This window comes from Ischnura elegans, chromosome 9, assembly GCF_921293095.1.
Source record: "Ischnura elegans chromosome 9, ioIscEleg1.1, whole genome shotgun sequence".
Classification (NCBI taxonomy): domain Eukaryota; kingdom Metazoa; phylum Arthropoda; class Insecta; order Odonata; family Coenagrionidae; genus Ischnura; species Ischnura elegans.
Window position 1 is genome coordinate 94,037,524 of NC_060254.1, and position 18,965 is coordinate 94,056,488.

Below are 18,965 nucleotides of genomic sequence, written 5' to 3' on the forward strand. Positions count from 1 at the left end.
TTATATGTATTGCGAAAAGGAAGTTTATTAATCCATTTACCTCTTGTATCTGAGATATTTTTGTTAAATTTTCTGTGCTGAGAATTGTGCAGGATACATTTGCAATTTTTATTAAAAGTTACGCGCTTTAAACAGTTGAATCGGGATTTTGTCTATCAATTAGTTGATTCCATTTCTCATTTACGTTTTAGAACATGCGACAGTGGTTTTTTGATTGCAATTTGATTAAATATGCTAGGGTAATTGTTTTCACGTGGAAGGAAATACATTCCCTTTCTTTCATTGTCTTCTAGGTCATTGGTATTTTAAATTGTGGAAACTTCATTTGGTGCTCAACATTTGTTGCTTAACTTCAAATAAATTTTCATTTCCTAGTATTAAGGATTCTTCGGGATTTATACGGAACTGAGTTTGGTTTAACTTGAAATTTTAAATATTCCCCTTCGTTCCACCCTTCACTCGACTACGCCCGTTATTTTCCGTGCTTAATTGGCATTTTACGATGTCCAATAAAATGTCTTCTAAGCTTTCGCCTGGCAACAGAAGTTTGCGATGTAGAAAGACCTTGATATTTCAGGGTTCTATTCTCAGGGCCAACGGTTTCAACGGAATCTCTCTCCGGAATCTTATTTTTTATATATTTTGGTGAGTCATGGATGCTCAACCTTTTTCGACGCTGCGTCGCTGTAAGAGTATACCTCTACAGTATCATTTTTATCTTGGGTTTAGAGCATGTCTTATCATGCGTTACTCAGAATGCATGCAGTTCATATTTGATGATATTAAAAAAAACAATGTGAATTCTACGTTTTAATCCCAGGGCTGCGTGTAATATGTTTGTTGCTCTATACTTTTAACTATAAGAAATACAATTTGTAGCTATATGGTATTGGTACGCAAATGTTTCCTGGTATAATTAATTAAGAAATGTATGGTTACTACTCAGTGGCGCTTAATCACTCTGGCTGTATTTAGTTTTTAGATATGGTGACCACACATATGCTTCGTATCCACATACGTTTCAGTAAATAACTTGTAAATAGTCGTTTCATATTAGATAAATTTACATATAGCGAGTGCCATCTAAAATTTTGAATTGGAAAAAATTATCTTCGCAGAATACGATCAAAAATAAATTTTAACATATAGGCACACATGAAAATATTTTCAATAACTTTTATGATATTGAGTTTAATGAATAAATTCAATATTTGTGATATAAAACATCTGAACCGAATGAAAATGCCTTTTTAAAGAAACCTGTATATGAGATGGGAACACAAAAGTTGAATTTATCCACATAATCGTAGGGGAACCTCTCTAACAGGGCTTGTTACTCCCGATATAACGGTAGTATGTTGTCATTTTCCCTATTTTTTTTGCCGGAATAAGCTTTGGGGGTGAGTCATCACAATAAGTTTCGAGTACTCCACGGGCGCTCGGTGAAAATATTGAAATATTTATAGTGAAGACCAGTGGGGTGGCCATGAAATTCGTTCGGACTGGGGGCCCAAATCCGGGGGGGGGGGGAATTATTGAAAAGCAGGGTACCAAGTGGTGGGTTTTAAACTAATTTTAACACTTTTAATAATCGAAAAAACTTCATTTTTCAATATTTTGTTAAATTTTCTGAAGCAAAGTAATAACGTTTTCATTTTTTTGGGGGAGGGGGGTCCGGACCCCTGGACCTCCCCAATAGCTACGCCACTGGTGAAGACGCGCTTGCCCTCTTCGTAGACATCGAAAAGAAGGCGAGGCCAGCATGCGGTATGAGCGATCACCGATCATGCATTTCTCCATGCATGTTGACACAACCCAAGTAAATCATACATAATTACGAAGTCCATTAATATCAATGCAGCTCTATAAAACTGGTTCGATGCCGAAAAGGAAAACAAGGACCAACTAGCCCAAACCAGAAAAAGGGTAGAAAGAAAACACCGTAAGTACTAATAAATAGGCTGTTTTAAATGAAGTAAAAAAATAAAACTTTGTAATGTTCACTATTATTTTAATATGGGCACGACCCGGCTTTCGTAACGTGGTTACATCTTCAGGTTTATGAAAAGTGTTAAAATTAGTTTAAAACCCTCCACTTGGTACCCTGTTCTATCATCTGTTTGAATTGATGTTGGTGGGCCACGGATAGGTAGACGTTATTAAGTGGATAATTATCCATGCAGCTGCTTAAAGCTAGTTCGATGCCTTAAAGGAAAAAAAGGACTAATAAACCCAGACTAGGAAATGGGAAAATGATAAAAAACATTTTAATAGACAGGCTGTTTGAATATTCGGTATTGATGTGTGTGAGGCTACGGATAAGAAACGAGATAGGCACGATTCATTACATGTATTTCATTTTTTTCCATTGTTTTAGCCTTGCATGTATTTGCTGAAGGAATTACTAGCCGTTGGCTAGTTTTGTATTTGAAAATACACCAAAGAATGAAGTTCGCCATGAAAAAATATTTGACTTAGCCGGGATTCGAACCCGGATCTCCCGATTGCCGGTAAGGTGTGTTGACCAGTTCCACCACCAAGCCATTTTCTCTGAGCGAACTTCGGGATGTATTTTACCGAACATGATGTTGACGTCACAAGTCCACACTGTGGCACATGTGGCGAGGGTCGTGCTTACTAAGCCACTGTCGGGGTGAAAAACCCTTATTTTTGTCGCTGGTCTGCGACGACGAATTTGAAATCACTGCAGGAACAATTTTGTATTTGAATGAATATGATCGAATATTTGCGTAATTTATTTATATGTGTATTCGATATTTACGTATATTCGGTATAGATGTGGGTGGGCCACGGATAATATGCGTAATTAACCGGACAAATATCCATACAGCCAGGGGCGTAGCTAGGAATTAAGGCTTGGGGGGGGGTTTAGGCGCAAGTAATACTTACGGGTGTGGGGTATTGCATACCCACCAGGGTAAGCAGGATTTGCGGGGGCCCTCCTCCAGAAAAAAATTGAGAATAATGGTTCAAAATGGCGAGTTTTACGGCTTTCTGAGGGATATTTGATTAATACAAACACTTTTCTATAAGTAATACTAATCCATTAAGTAAATTGGATTAAACTTAAAAAATTTTCTGAGCTCTGGGGGGGCTTTATCTCCCAAACCCCACCCTCGCTGCGCCTCTGCATAGAACTATTAAGATGCTGAAAAGGAAAAAAAACTGGTAAACCCAAACCAGAGAAGGGGAAAATGAGAAAATAAGCATCTCAACTGACTGGCTGTATGAATATTCTGTATTAATGTGTAAACGTTACTAAGCGCATAAACATCCATGCAGCTTCATAGAAATATTTAGCTGCCAAAAAGGTAAAAATGACTAGTAAACCTAAAACAGATAAGAGGGAAAACGGAAAAAAGCGTATTAATACACAGGCTGATTACATATTCGGTATTGATTCGGGAGTGCCGCGTATGGGTATGCGTAATAAACCGGACAAATATCCATACAGCTGCATAGAACTATTTAGACGCTGAATAGGAAAAAAGACTGCTAAACCCAAACCAGAGAAAGGGGAAAATGAGAAAATAAGCATCTAAACAGACAGACTGTATGAATATTCTGTATTAATGTGGGTGGGCCACGGATTGGTTCATCTACATCTACATAATACCCCGCAAACCGCCTAAAAGGCGTGTGGCAGGGGGTGTTAGGACACCAGCCGTTTACAGATAGAAAAAAAATGAAGTGCTCTAACGAGGTTGGGACTAGCGTTTATTAAAGTCCTTTATAGTTCGGGGGAAAAACGAATTCCCGTATCTATCCGTTCTCAAAATATTTCTCTTAATTTATCACTTCTATCGGACCTGGAAATATAGTATGGCTCTAATATTATGTTCTCTGTGTCGCTCTTAAAGATATCCATTCTCAATTGTTCAAACAATCTAAGCCTAGCGCGCAGCCTCCGAGTCTCCAATGGCTCCCAGCCTAATTCGCTTAACATCTGGGTAACACTGTCTGTATGGTTCACATTATTAAGCGCATAAATATCCATGCAGCTACATAGAAATATTTAGATTCCGAAAAGGAAGAAAAAGGACTAATAAACCCAGACCAGAGAAGGGGAAAATGAGAAAATAAGCATACTAACAGATTGTATTAACAGGCTGTATGAATATCCGTTATTACTGTGGGTGGGCCAAGGATTGGTATACATTATTAAGTGGATAAATATGAAATCGAAACTTGAAGCTTTTACGTGGTGGAATAGCTCCATATTAATAATGAAAAACACTTCGTTACTTCCACAAAATTTACGGAGTTTCTATTTTATTACCGGTTTCGGCTATTACACCATTTTCAAATACATCCTGTATGTATTAAAAAATGGTGTAATAGCCGAAACCGGTAATAAAATAGAAACTGTGAATTTTGTGGAAGTAAAAAAGTGTTTTTCATTATTAATATGGATAAATATGTATGCAGCTGCATGCATCTACATACTTCCCTACGAGCCACCTCTTGGGTGTTTGGCAGGGGGTGACCAATCACCAACTGCAGCATGCAAGAGGACCGCCGCCTATACACCGCACGGTCATAGAAATAATACTTATTATGGCAAAATATACGTGCAAATTCGTGCAAAGACAAAACTTGCCTATGGTTAATAATTCCTATAGCAAATCCATGAAGGGTTAGAACAATAGATGAAAAAATAACATGCAACGAGTCGTCTTGGCGAGTGACGCCATTAATTCTATTAATTTAGACACCATGGCTATCCTTAATAGTACGAGGAAAGAATGACATTTAAAATCTCTCTATTTTGCAGTCTATTTATTTTATTTTCTTCTCGCGATCACGTCTACCAAAGTACGACGGTAAAGGTAAGATATGTTTCACGTCGTCTGACAAAACATCTCCGAATTTACTAAGTAAATTTAGCCTTTACTTCGATCTACGCTCCTATAAAGTCTACGCTCCTGTTGTTTATAGTTTATTGTACCGTGGTGGCCTGACGGTGGTTTTAGGGGTTTCCCTCCTCCTTAGGGCGAGTGCCGGGCCAATACCCCTCCCGTACCAGTGATTCAACCACAGTAATGCTGAAAAGGCGCAAGCATATAACAGCTTCACGAGCGTTTGTCATTGTTATTGCTGTTATTTCAAATTCTATGTAATTGTTTCTACTCATGAATAAGCATTTTGAAGAAGAAGAAGAAAAGAACTATTTAGATGTGCCTAAAAGGTATTCAATGACCAGCAAATCCAAAAAAGAAAAGGGAAAAAAAAAAGGATATTAACAGACAAGCTATTTGAATATCCGGTATTGATGTGGGTGGGCCACGGATAGGTATTCGTTATTCACGTATAGCGGACAGACGGGGTGAGCTATGTTCCTTCATTGAAATCTGGCCCGAGTGTGCCCGCCTTGAGGTGGAAGAGTGATTAGGGTCGCGTCGGGGGTGGACAGTTTCTGCTTCTCACCAGTTCATCCTCCTCTCCCCGGTTCAGCCAGGCGTGGTGGTCGCCATCCGAGGTCATCTCTGGAGTGTGTGCCGCCGCGCCTGAGAAAGCAACAGAGAAGGGACTGCATCACATAACCGTTCGCTCGAAATGAGTCACACGTGGTTCTGCCTCACCGTGACCAAGGGTGGGGAAAGGGTTGCCAGGGAAATTCCTCGACCACTCTAGCTATTTTTCATAAGTTGTCACTTCGTACAGGGGTGTGGACATGGGGAATGGTTCAGGGTGCCCTAGCCATGTTGGACCAAGATACATTTAAGCTAGAAAGAATTCAATCATTATCATCGCTCATACATGGTTATACATGGTTCAATCATAAATCGCACCTCAGGGTTACAACCATGATGAAATGTAAAGTACAAATGATAATTTCCACATTTTAATTTAAAACTCCACCACTGACCATGGTTTCAACATTCTATGCCAATGTCAAATGTGGGAAAATGACATAAGATGAGGGTAAGATTAAGGAAAATGACATACTTGTAATAGAAAATGAAATAGACTCGGTAGTGGAGTAATATATTTAAGTGTAGAAATTACCATTTGTAGTTTATATTTTATCAAGGATATATCGCTTATCCACTAAATCAAGCCTGAAACGATTTCACAAGTAGAGTTAAAATCCTAGAATTTGTATACTTCAGTCCTCCATTCTACGATATATTACTTTTTATCAGAAAAATGATAACAAACCTTTGTTTTAAATTGTCACATGACATCATTATTACCACTTTAAACTCTTAAGGAGACTTTGACGCTGCTCCCCACTTAATTATCTCGACACGCTGCCCTGTTAAGCTGAATGTGGTAGTCTTACGGCTGAGGCTTAGTTCGGTGAGATCTCTACATTCACTATGTGTTCCCATTTGAATTACATCGGAATTTACTTCATTTCAAGAGCTTCATTTCTTAGGAAAATCTGAGGGATACTAATTAATTGCAGAATAACTTTTAATGTTGAAGCTATTACTTTGGACAAAATATCGGTCACGTTTATGCAAAAACAAACCATAAAATGACACAGGATGATATTTTGTCCTTCTTTTTTCAATATCCTTGATTTTTTTGCGAGGAATAAACGGGGAAAAGTTTTTTACGTCACTTAAATTTTTGATGCGGTCCAGAGAACTAGCTGTTCACGCGTAAACATGATTGTTTTTTTGTTTCGCCACGTGGAGCAATTAAGCCTCGTGTGCTTCATAATATCACGGCTCTTTGCCAGCGTAACCAATCTACCGTTACGCGTCGGATTTTTCTACAATTCTTTTGAAATCGTAAAAAAATATACGGCGACTTGGAACCTGCGTATTTTATTCTCAACTAGTCTTCAACTTCAGGGCAAGCTTAGATACTTTACTATCCTATCTAGACCTTAGGGTAATCCATAGAGAAAAAAAATCGCCTTGACCGGGATTCGAACCCGGACCCCCTCCCCGATTTCCGGTCGAGCGCTTTAGCTAGACAAGCGACCGAGCATCATTCCTCCCTACCACTAGTCAAGAGTAAAGTCTGGGCCACGAATATTACAGAAGACGATCCTCAAGTGGGCCTCTGGATGTGTTGTCACCCACCGCGCATTTCAATGGGTTGACACATGACGCCACTCGCGTCGCTGGCGGGCAAAGCGATCCGAATTTCACTGAGAAAGTATGCCCGACCAACCCTTACACCCTATTATGCCCGAGTGGGTATATTTGGCCCAATATGACCATGTTTGCATATTTTAATCAAAATACTAAATTCCTTCCCTGTTTATTTATTAATATTGTTTATAAAGCATTTGGGAGGGTAGAAGAAAATTTAATTAGGCGAAAAATATTAAAATTGTAGTTGTTCAACAATCTCTATGGTGTTACGGGAAACTAGCTTCCACAAATTTGTGAATACCTACACTTTTCCTCTGATGTGTTTGGGAGGTACAATGAATTTCAATTGTATTAGGTTAAAAAAAATTACAGTAATACGTGACTGTATGTTGACATGAAATCAGTATAAATCACACCGTTACATTGAATACAATTGAAAAGTAGAAAGGATTAAAATGGATTTGATAGTCTGGGTCAAAATGAGCCATCCGGGCATGGCAGGTATAAGTGATGAGAAAGAATAGAAAAAATTATAATATCAGGCCTAACTTTTGCACAGTGGTAAACGAAACTAAATAATCAAGAGTCATGAAATATGAGTCCTAAATATTTCTTACTTCCAAAATAATCAAAATAAATGTTCTCTTTTGGGTCATATTGACCCAGCCGGGCATTCTAATGTTAAAGGGGTTTACAAAAGTCGCCACTCGCGTCGCTGACGGACAAATTGATCCGAGTTTCACGGGGAAATAAGGCATAATCAGCAGTTTTGGCAAAAGTTTATATGCGTAATGATTCGATCTATGAAATTCGTAACTCTTCAGTGCTACTCCTCGAAATTTCAAACATTATGCTGCAAAATAATGAAAAAAATGGGCCGCATTGCACTCAATACCGCGCCGTGGACATTTTTGAAAACCGATCATAATCGACCGAAGTGGCAACAGGAATAAGCTTTCTAAGTGATGGAATTTGGGCTCCTTTAAGTAGTCGCCTTGGTCTAGGCCGTGCTCTCCGGCTGTGGCTCTGTGTGCACGATTTGGACTGCTTGTGGCATCATATGCTCAGCGGTCCATGACACCTTGTCCGGTAGTGTCCGCAAATATCCACCGGGAGAAATGACGCATCGTTAGCTTAACTAGCTAAAGAATTCGACATGAAAAATAAACTCCGGTTTCGAATCCCGGTCATGGGTCCAGACAAAATTTCCCATTCTATCTAGTGTGAATTGGAAAAAGGGTGGTTTCCTATTATTTTTATTGCCTAAATCGAAAGATTATTACTCCTGGAGTACGTATTTAACGCTTTTAGATTTTTAAATGACGATATCTATTTTTCGCGATTAAATGAAAAGTGAAAATTTTCAAGCGCGCGAAAACGCGACGGTGACCTTGGGGCGAGGCTTAGAGCACTGATACGACGCAGGATGCTAGCAGGTAGCAGAGTACCCTGCTAGCTGGTAGCGCATGGCTTAAATAAGGATTGTTAATACCTTATCAAACGAAGAAAACTTTCCGACCTTAGCCAGTTTTAATAGGTGATTATTAAGATATGTTTCCCTGATCTCTGTGCCTCATGCATACATTGGTAATCTCAGACGATGTAAAACTCCTATGTACTCGTATAGAAACTAGGTCCCTGAGACGTCACGTGGAGTGGAATCGCATGTGCGCCAATCTGGCCTTTTTCAAATGAGGATAAAGTTGACCATTGCCATTCGTCTATACCGGTATTTCTAAAACCAAATAATTTGTATATTATGAATATGCTAACGGTGGGAAACGAATCGCAAGCAATGCCTTTCGTTTTCTTTGATGAAGGAAACTACCCTATTGTGGAAAATTGCAAGTGGTTATTCCAAATCGGTGAAAGATGAAAAAATATGCTCTTTATGGTTTTTGTAATCCTGGGTAAAATTTTCGGACACACTATCGCATAAATTCCCTAAGTTCGAGATGGCCCAGGATTCGGTAATACACCTTCATCGTTCTCATTAACGTTTCCTCTGATGAACCCGCAACTCTTATGCCTCTATTTATCCATGAAGAAAAAATGAAGACTTATTTTCAAGCCAATTTCGTATAAACAAAGTAACACTACTGATGGGAAAGATGAGTCGCTGAAATCAGTCAGTGACTGCATATACCAAAACTGGGTTGTAACTTTTCACTGATTTTCATTTCCGTGTAGATATCAGCTTCTGCTTTTGCGTAATCCGGTGATCTCCCCATTTATTTAGTTTTTCTCAGAATTATTTTGCCATTAATTCTCCGATAATGGCCGATAAAAAGCCTTCAGGTCGCTATTCTTAAAGGAAAAGAGGATCGTATGTAGAGGGTTACCTACTTACCGACCGTAAAAACGGCTTCGTCGGACGCTATATTTAATCATCCAATCCATGAAAAATGGGAATACAACTAGCTTACTGAGATTAAAAATTCAATTGTATTTTGAGATGATATCTCTTTATTATGTTTTATCAATTTTACCGAAAATTATTATCAAATTATTTGCCCGATTAAGGCGGTTTCCATGGAGTTTCTAAAAATTATTCTTGTAGTCTCCCCTTCCTGCATGTACCTCCCTCTTATATTCAAAATAAGGTCTACTCCCTTTCATTCTACCTAAAAATCCTATTCTCGTCCTGTTTATTCCTCGTTGACCCAGAATTCCACTCTTTGACTGCGTTTTCAACATCCCCTCCCCGCTCATTAATAAATAGTTTTTAAAGAGTCAAATATACTATTACTCAATCAGTTATTTCACCCAAAGGATGGTATAGGTAGCTACAGATAGAGCTCACTTCAGACTAAGCTACAAGCGTGTTAATGTGGCACATTTGGGTTAGGAGTGGGGAGCAATTCCTGTCCTTGGGGTCACCTAACACTGCGAGGGGATATCGGAAGACTTCTCCCGGGATATGAACTCGAGATATTTCGGTGGGAAAGCAGTCTCTATCCTGTCCTGTAGTCTACAAAACTCCCATAAGGATTATTTTTTGAATAAAATAATTACATCAGTAATATGGAGACTGGTAGTCAACTTTTTCTGGATACATATTGAATTCTCAGCGAGAAAGAAGTGACAAAACGAGGAACCCTAACGTAAATGATCTGATTTTCTGTATATTTCATGTTGGCTGAACGTCGCTTTTTAGCCGGGTTTATTTTTAACTATACATTCACCGTAGTTTTTGGCATTCACTCATTTTGGCTATGCAACTTGCATGCACCTTTATCTCACAGATAATCTTGACTGTTTTTTAGCTTTCCCGGTGTTTTGGCATCTTTCCACGCGATATCTAGTTGCCGTAAGTTGGTAGTACGAGTATGAGTTCATCAGATGCTAATCCATGGTATTTTCTTGTAATCTGAAAATGATTACTACCGAAAGGCAATAATATTATCCTAATATAACCCTAAGCATGCAGAAAATTACATGAATTTTTATATGCAGTTGAATGTTCTGGAGAAGATGCTCGATTACGTGGTTTCCTTTGTTCACTTTTATGTTGAAGCGAGAACTGGCTAAAACATTTGCGGATAGAAAACGTGTAATAGAATATTATTGCAAGAAATTTAATTAATAATTCAAGTAATACTGAGTATTTTAGAGCTGTAGCATCTAATGGTGTTTTTGCCTAAGTTGTGAACAAGGAAAATCGATAATTATTTCTCATTTATATTATTGCTGACGATCAAAAAATGGTTAGAAAAGAGTGGGACATTTGAATTTGATATAGAATGAAAAAACGAACTCGTTCTATCAATTCGGTTTTTTTCCGTTTATATTGTATCGATGGAAATTTGGAAAGATGAATGACGAAATAATGTTGCCGGAAATGATATTTTCAAGTCTCGAAAATTATGAATTTGAATGTAATGATATATATTGATGTTTATACCTCCATTAACGCTAGCGAAATATTCTTTCTGATACGAACCATGCATTGTTTGTCTCTCTACGTTCAGTGAGGAAAGTCTGAAGTGAAGAAAGAAAGTAAGTTTATTCTTCTCTGCACGTATACCAATAGGAGTATGCAATTTAGCAACATGATAAATCGGAAGTGCGCACTACCTTTCCCTCGAGGAAAATACGTGAAACACATCGTTGCTTGACGAGCGTGAACCAATGGCGACAGGTGCAAAGGAATAATGGTTTCCTCTGGTTCATTACTTCCTCATTGTTATAAGTTTGCCTCCTAAAATTACTATGGTGAAATAGATTTATGTATCGTTTGTCGACAAAGAAAAATATTTTTTGCGATTTTATGACGGGATTATGGAGAATAAACCACAATCATTGCAATATGGTATTTGAATCTTAAGAATAGAAAACTGAAAAAATTGAAAAAAAAACCGGTTGAATGATATGATGATTGAATATCCTTTCGCAAGACAAGTTCATTGTAGATTGCATCAAAAGAATATGGGGCCTTTATTTTGTACCCGCAAATTAATAATCCTTTTCAATAGTCATTGTACCTATAATTGGTGGATTTTACGAGCCATGCTGATAATGGTAATTCACGGGAAATATAATAGTTATTGTTAATTTTTTACTATGTCCTTAAAGCAAACAGCAAAGTGACAAAAAAACTCCACCGTATTCCAATTAGTAAATCTCTGGTGCATTGGCTGTTCCGAAAAAATATTGATTTTTGGGAAGTAGGTATGTATCCTTGGAAGGAAGAGGTACTTAGGGTAGTTAGAGATATTTCGCAGAGCTTGCATCCTTAAATTGTGCATCTTACAGTGAATGGCCATTGTCGTTGAATATACTAGTTCTGTTGGTGGACGTGATCTCCCATTGAATCATTGAATCCTAGTGAAATCGTATTTTAGCAAATATACTTATGTTTAAGGTACCAAACTGATCGTTTGCAATGATATTTTGATGCTGTTGGAAAATCCATACTTTTGGGTCATTCGGACTGAGATCGGTAAGGTATGATTCGAATAATTGAGGCTCAACCTTGCATGGGCCACACAAGCAGACTCCATAAAAGTAGGTGCCTTAAACCGAGGACAGTTCAATGTCTCGAAGGAAGAGGCAGGCACAGGTTTTCCACCTAATTGCAGTCATTTAGGAGTTTTCGTCTGCATTTCCTCAATGTGCGCACCGGTGACTATTACCAAATCCAATGACGTCTCACCCGACTCAGTGCTATCTTTGTTATGAAAATCAGTTGCATTTCGCCCACAGCGGTAATCCTTTTCCCTTTCCTGTCTCTCATTGCCTTTGGGTTTTTCCACTGTCTTTGTAGGGTGAAGCACGAGTTTCCCGTTCCTCAAATCATAATGGCTTGTGGTTTACCCCAAAACTCAACCCTTAGAATAACACAAATTACCTTTCGCCCATCTTTTCCTCCTTCATACTCGCAATCGCCCATGTTCAACTCCCACTCATTCCTTTTACCCTAAAACTGGCCAACCATTTTTCCCACATCTTTCCCATGCATGCTAAAGCTGCATATTCCATACTGGACTGTGAAATCTATAATTGATTACGTTGCGCGTAGAGACAGGCTACTACTGTAATTTATACATGTCGGAAATGGAAAAATAATTTTTATTTCGATGATCAACCGTATTTCACTTCAAAAGACCCCTTATAGTCCTAAAGTCAACTTATACCAGAGGGATGCCGTGGAACAACATATCTAATGATAAACGAAGGAATTGTATTGACCACAAATTTTATTGAAATAGCAAATTTTTTGATTATATGTATAAAAATAATGATGGCAAATTTTATCAATATATTAGTACCTGATGATGATTGTGTAACAATCGAAACACGTGTAGTAAGCTATTATAAAATTTTTTTTGGGCAAAGCGATATCTGCGTTGACCATTATTCCCTCATAATACTGCGAGCACTGGAGCCGTGTCCAGTTGATAGGACTGTAGTGCTGTCTGTTCTCCTATGGTCCTCCTGATGCATGCTACTATTTTTCTCTGCAACACATTCGTGAATATGGAGTTCTCCGAAGACATTTATTTCTTTCACGAAGTTTTGAGTTATTTTTTGGAGGAATTGATTCCTATAGCATACAGTTGTAATTAATAATAAAATACAAAATCCAAGCCTTTGACTTTTCTCAGGGTATTTTGTACATTTTTGGAGAGAGGTTTTTCTCTCAATGAATGAATTAATATTAATTATTATTAAGGATATGTTAAAGAGTTCTGATCTTAGTTAAAATGGAAAACCTTGCTGTTTTCACCCTTTTTGTTAAAAAAATCATTATCCTATACCCTATATCACCATGATTGCTAGTCAGGAACAAGTGAAGGTCCTTATTAGGCATGGGCGGTACTTACAAAAGTACCGGTATTTTTGCGACGAGTATTAAAAAGCAATAATATTACTCCACCGGTAGTACCGGCAAAAAAGCGGTACTTTCGTAAATAATTAAATATATTAATAAGTTGAAAATAAACGTTCGCATTACCCTAATTATCCGGTATTTCGGCAAATTAGAATGCCAGGGAGAAAGAATTCACTGAATAAATCAAATATTAAATTAATATATTGGAGGCCCAATTATGTGATAGTAAGATGGGTGATAGCGACGTAGTTGTCGTCGAAGGCAACGTCATGCAAACGATTTTGGTGCATATGTTTTAAGTTTTGGTGTTTTACTTGTATGTTATAAGTGTGAAGTTCTCTCGGGAACGCCATCAGGTGAGTGCTTCAATTAATTTCATTTCATCGCTGTCGAAGTACCGGCCGAACCAGTACCGGTATTTTATGGTACCGATACGGTAGTACCTCTTTTAAATACTGGCCGGTACGACCGGAGTAGAAAAAAATAGTACTCGGTACTACCGAATACCGGTATTTTTTGCCCATCCCTAGTCCTTACCTATGATGAAATTCTCAGAAAGATTCATTGTTAATTTGGGTAGCAACCACTTCCTCGTTATTTCCAGGGATTATATCGCAAATATACCTGTGCTTGAAGCTTCCGACGTATTTGGACGCTCAATCGCTCCAAATAGTTACTCTTTTCCGGCCTCATGTTTGAACTTTCATGTGTCCATAGCCGTTTTCATTCATTGTCTTCGCTCGCTTGCCATCAAACAGTCATTTCCGGAGTTTGCACAGATGAAGGACGTGTAGTGTCCTCACGCCAATTCAATTGTCCTGTTTCTTTTATTTGGTCCGAAGGTCGGAGAATTGTGACGCTAGCTTTGCTTTGAAAATACAAAATATTTGCTATGCCTGTGCTTCGAAATTCTTTTACCTCACATCGTTGTGATTTTTTACCGACCGGCGAAGAACTGGCTATGAATAAAAATGCTGTTTTTTTACTTTTAAAATACGTGGCCCTGAATCTCTATTGGATGGTACAGAGATAAATTGAAGGTAAAAATTTATCCAAACAGAGTAGGAGGTATCAATTGCTATAACACATATGCTTGGAACGATAAACATATACAGATGATGACTTAGTGTATCAAATAATATAATTTTGATTAACTTCTCACCATCGCTGAAGTCAGGCGCCAACATATTAGTGTTTCACGGAGCACGTTATTCTTAAAAAAAGCAATAAAAAATTCCTCCGGCAAGGTGTTTCTTATGCGCATGTAATTAAAACTGGCCCCAAACTAAATACACTTATTCATGGTTTACGTATGTGGAGTATTGTGATTATTAAAAATTGAGTGCTGTACGCGATAGGTATGAAGATAATGTTCCGAAGGACCAGGTGGTTTAATAATAGAAAAGGCAATGTTTCATATGGATAATTTATGCCAAAAATATAATAAGAACAAATCTGGAGTACAACCGTTCTATCTGGCGACTACGAGCTGACTGTCTGCCCACGGCACTGGAACACATGGGGCAGTTCCACAATTTGACTTACTTAGTCAACCAACACAAAATTTGACTTATTGTGCAAACAAAAGAATAACGAATTGAAATTGGTGGGACTCAAAATGATCACAAAGACTTCAAACAGTGCTTTTGGTTAAATTTTGTTTTAACTTCGTATATATGTAAAAATGATTTAGTATCATTTAATGAATTTACAATAAAAATGATCAGTAAATTATAATTTAATATCATCCAAATAATGTAATATGCATCCACACAAAATTCATGACAGAATTGACATTATGCCTTGCTTTCATTTGTGAGAAAGAGTAGTTAGTGAAATATATAAACTAAAAATGACAGGTACAAATGTAAATGGAGGGTCATAATCTTAATTTTTATGAGTGGAATGGATAGTATTTTTTAACACACTTTCTTGAGTTATTGTGATTTAATAGTATTAGAAAGAAATTGCTTTTATTTAATAACGTGTTTTAACTGCTTTGTGGCAAGGCTAAGATTCTAGCCTCAGAATTTGCCGGCTGAATTCAAATGTAGCCGGTGCTCTTACTTAATTGCTCTTACTGACAACATCTAATGCCGGGTTGCTGAAGCTTGTGAATTTATAAAATATATTCGTAAATGATCAAATAGTTATATTTCACTCTTATAATCGATTACTTGAGTATTTGCCATTTGTAACAACCTATTCCTATCCCCCAAAACACCCTTATACTTGGGCTCTCACGTAGAACGTTAAGCTTTGAGATATATTTTATTATTGTGACGGATATTAGCTTGAATATCACTTCGTATGAATATGGATCATCAAAGAAGACGTAGCTATATTAAATAAAATTTTAATATATGCCTGTCACCTTGATATTTCAAATAGTTGGTGGCATTTGAACGTTTTTAATTCAATATTAAATTTATGACTGTTTTTGATTTTTGTGTCCACGTGTGAGGGGATATTTAAAAAGCATGCTGTCAATATTTTTCTGAGCCTTGAGTTACGCGGTCAATGTGGCGCGAGAGATAAAGCTCTATTGGAAAATATATCTTCCCAGTTGTCGTGCATCCCGCGAAGTTTATGTAACGCTCACAACAGTAAATAGAAGTTATCACACAGATGACCCTTTAAACGGTGGAGTTTAACTCAAGACTCTCGTATTATTTTCCTTTCAAAAGTGAGAAACTCTAGAAATTTTAGCATGCTTGTGTGTTGCCAACGGTTTATTATCCTTAATTTTTCCATTGATTGGATAAGGTTGCTATCACAACTAAATATTGCCAAACTATTTTTGTGCAGTTGTCGGTAAAAAATTTATTCGCTCTTAAGAAAAGATACTTCAGTCGAAAGTTATGTCGAATATTATGGGAAAGTATGATTGAATTAGTCTGTAAGAAAGTTTTTCAGTGTTGTTATCCAGAAATGCATATCTAAACTGCTGAAATGGAGTCTTCAACTAGAACTTATCTGTGAGGGAATGATTTAACTGTATAATTTGTGGTGTAATCAGCATTCGTCATGCCGACCGCTTACTTAACTACTTTTGTTTGGGGCACAAATACAATGAGAACGAAAGTGGTATCTGCTGCCAAATAAACGGTCATGGAAGAAAATAATTAGATTATCTGTTAAGATAAAATTTACTATTAAGAGAGAGCCTGATGATTTTAATTAAATTCTTCCGAAAAAAGTAGATTGCATGCATTTCATCGAAGTACTATTTACAGATTGAAAGCTGAGCTCGGTTGTGTTTCCAGTTCGTTGCAAAGCCGAAACCTGGGTTTAATTCGGGTATTTATTTTTTAGATAGGGAACGCTATACATATAAAAACAAGAATACTAAAATGCTTATTTATATCCGCGATAATTACCGAAAGTCACCGTAAGTCGATATCATTATTTATCCAGAACATGATGTGAGATCGGATGAGTATTTTTAGGATTGATCGGCGTCGTTGTAAGCCAGATTTTTGCTAAGTATCGTCGTCATACGCCTAGGTTTTGCTAAATTGCGTTCATGGTTGATCAGTTTTGGGGTGGATTCAAACCGTTAGCTTTCGAGTTATCAAAAAATTAGTAAGTCTATAACGATTTTATTGTTGTCATGTTAACGGGTATTACAGAGTAGGCTAATCATGAGCCGAGCTACTTGCTTTCAGTGTTTAATTGCTAAGATAATATTCCTACATTATTTTTCTTACCCATTAAAATGGTGATTTTTTCCTACTCGGCGGTTAGTGCATGTCAGAGGCGCGCATGCTCATAAACTCATCCACAGGTAGTAGCGGCCTTTATGAATGCACGAGCTCCTCAACCTTTTCGTGTTTATTTGAATATTGGACAATTTCAGGGTAATGACCTCTTTTTTATCATTGACTCTTATGAAAGTAATGTGTAAAGTATTAATTTGAGAAAAGCTCTTGAAAATTGATTTCTATCGCTTTTCTCGCTGAAAATAAATTTCAAGATACCTTCAAATACTTTGATACGCAAAATCCATAAAATATTTCATGATTATTTTAGGCTCTCAAAATTGTAGTGTGCGAACGTTCAATATTAGCTGGCAGCCTGCCCGAGTAACTGCCACTCTAAGTTATCCTCTTTCATAGAGATGATTGCAATTTAAAAGCTCAACCTAATGATTCTAATCGAAAAAGGTGATCATGTGAAGCCAACTCAAGAGGGAAAAAAGGTTTAAAAACAAGATTTTTCTGAACACGCTATTTTCGTTATTTCGTTAATTTTTACTTACAGTAGGATAAAATTTCAAATGTCTGATTATCGAATATTGTATTGATATCAAAATAAAGCATATATGCAACATTTCAAGCCGATCCGACTATGAGAAACGGGTTAAAAATTATTTGCAAGATACCATTCATCTACATGTACATACTACCCCGCAAGCCGCCTAAACGGCTTATGACAGGGGGTGTTAGAACATCAGCCATTTGCACATAAAAAGGAAATGCTTCAACGAATTTACGACTGGCATTAAAGTCCTTTATGACTCGGGGGAAAATGGAATTCGCATAACTATCCGTTCGGCAAAATATCTCCCTTAATTTATCGCTTCTGTCCGACCAGGAAATATAGTGTCTCTGTAATATTATGTTTTCTGTGTCGCTCTTGAATATATCCATTCTTAATTGTTCAAGAAATCTAAGCTTAGCGCGCAACCTCCGAGTCTCTAACGGCTCCCAGCCTAACTCGCTTAACATCTGGGTAACGCTGTCTGTACGCCCTTCGTAGTTTTTGACGAACCGCGCCGCCTTCCTTTGTATTTTATTCAGTTCTCGAATTAAGTCTTTCTGCACCGGTTCCCATACGCTCGCTGCATATTCAAGGTGTGGTCGGACGGCATACCATTGACGAAACAGACAAACGCACGATGAAAGCTAAGAAATAGCGAGCGATAAAAAGAGATGGTGATGTTATTTTCCGGCTCGGGTTGCATTTGGTTCATGGCTTACTCACCTTTGGTGCTTCCTTCCCCGATAGGCTTCAGTCCGCTGTCGGATCCGTGCGTGTTGTTTCCTCGCCGGCTGTCCCGACTATCCTTCAGGAGCTGTATTGGCTCCTATCACCACTGAACTGCGAGTGCGGAATACGCCGCGGAGAGCCGAGGGAGGTTGGATTAGCCGGAAAGAGTTTGGTGGGGGAGAGGAGGGTGTCAGAGGCTATTTGGCGGGAGAGGAGACGATTGGGAAAATACGTACTCGGCCGAAGGACAAAGCAAAGCGACCGTCCGCGCTCTTAAGTTTTACAATCGATTAAATAAGATCCTTTGTGACCTCAGGAAGACAATGATATTATAAAAATAACGTCATAAAATCGCGAAACAATCCTGCGTTTTATCTCATCTTAATCCGTTTAATACGCGGAGGATAAAAGATGCCACCAAAATTCTTTTCGGGACAGCCTGTCTTGTCGCTATGGCGTCTCAAAACCTGTGTCACGCGATTATTTTTTTCTTACTATGTCATAGCTCAAGTGAGAGCTTAAAGTCTACCAGTTGACGTCATTCAGGAAAGGACACAGTTGAA

General features: G+C 37.9%; 1 protein-coding gene across 1 annotated transcript in view; it reads right to left on the reverse strand.

Moving 5' to 3' along the window:
• Positions 1 to 18,604, reverse strand: part of LOC124165633 (polyamine-transporting ATPase 13A3-like) — a 54,569-nt gene extending 35,965 nt beyond the window's left edge. The window contains exons 1-2 of the mRNA XM_046543103.1: positions 18,397 to 18,604; positions 5,449 to 5,528 (exon numbers count right to left, since the gene is read on the reverse strand). Coding sequence (XP_046399059.1) covers positions 5,449 to 5,505 — 57 coding nt within the window. The 5' untranslated portion in view covers positions 5,506 to 5,528; positions 18,397 to 18,604. The remainder of the gene's footprint in view (positions 1 to 5,448; positions 5,529 to 18,396) is intronic.
• Positions 18,605 to 18,965: the final 361 nt, after the last annotated feature.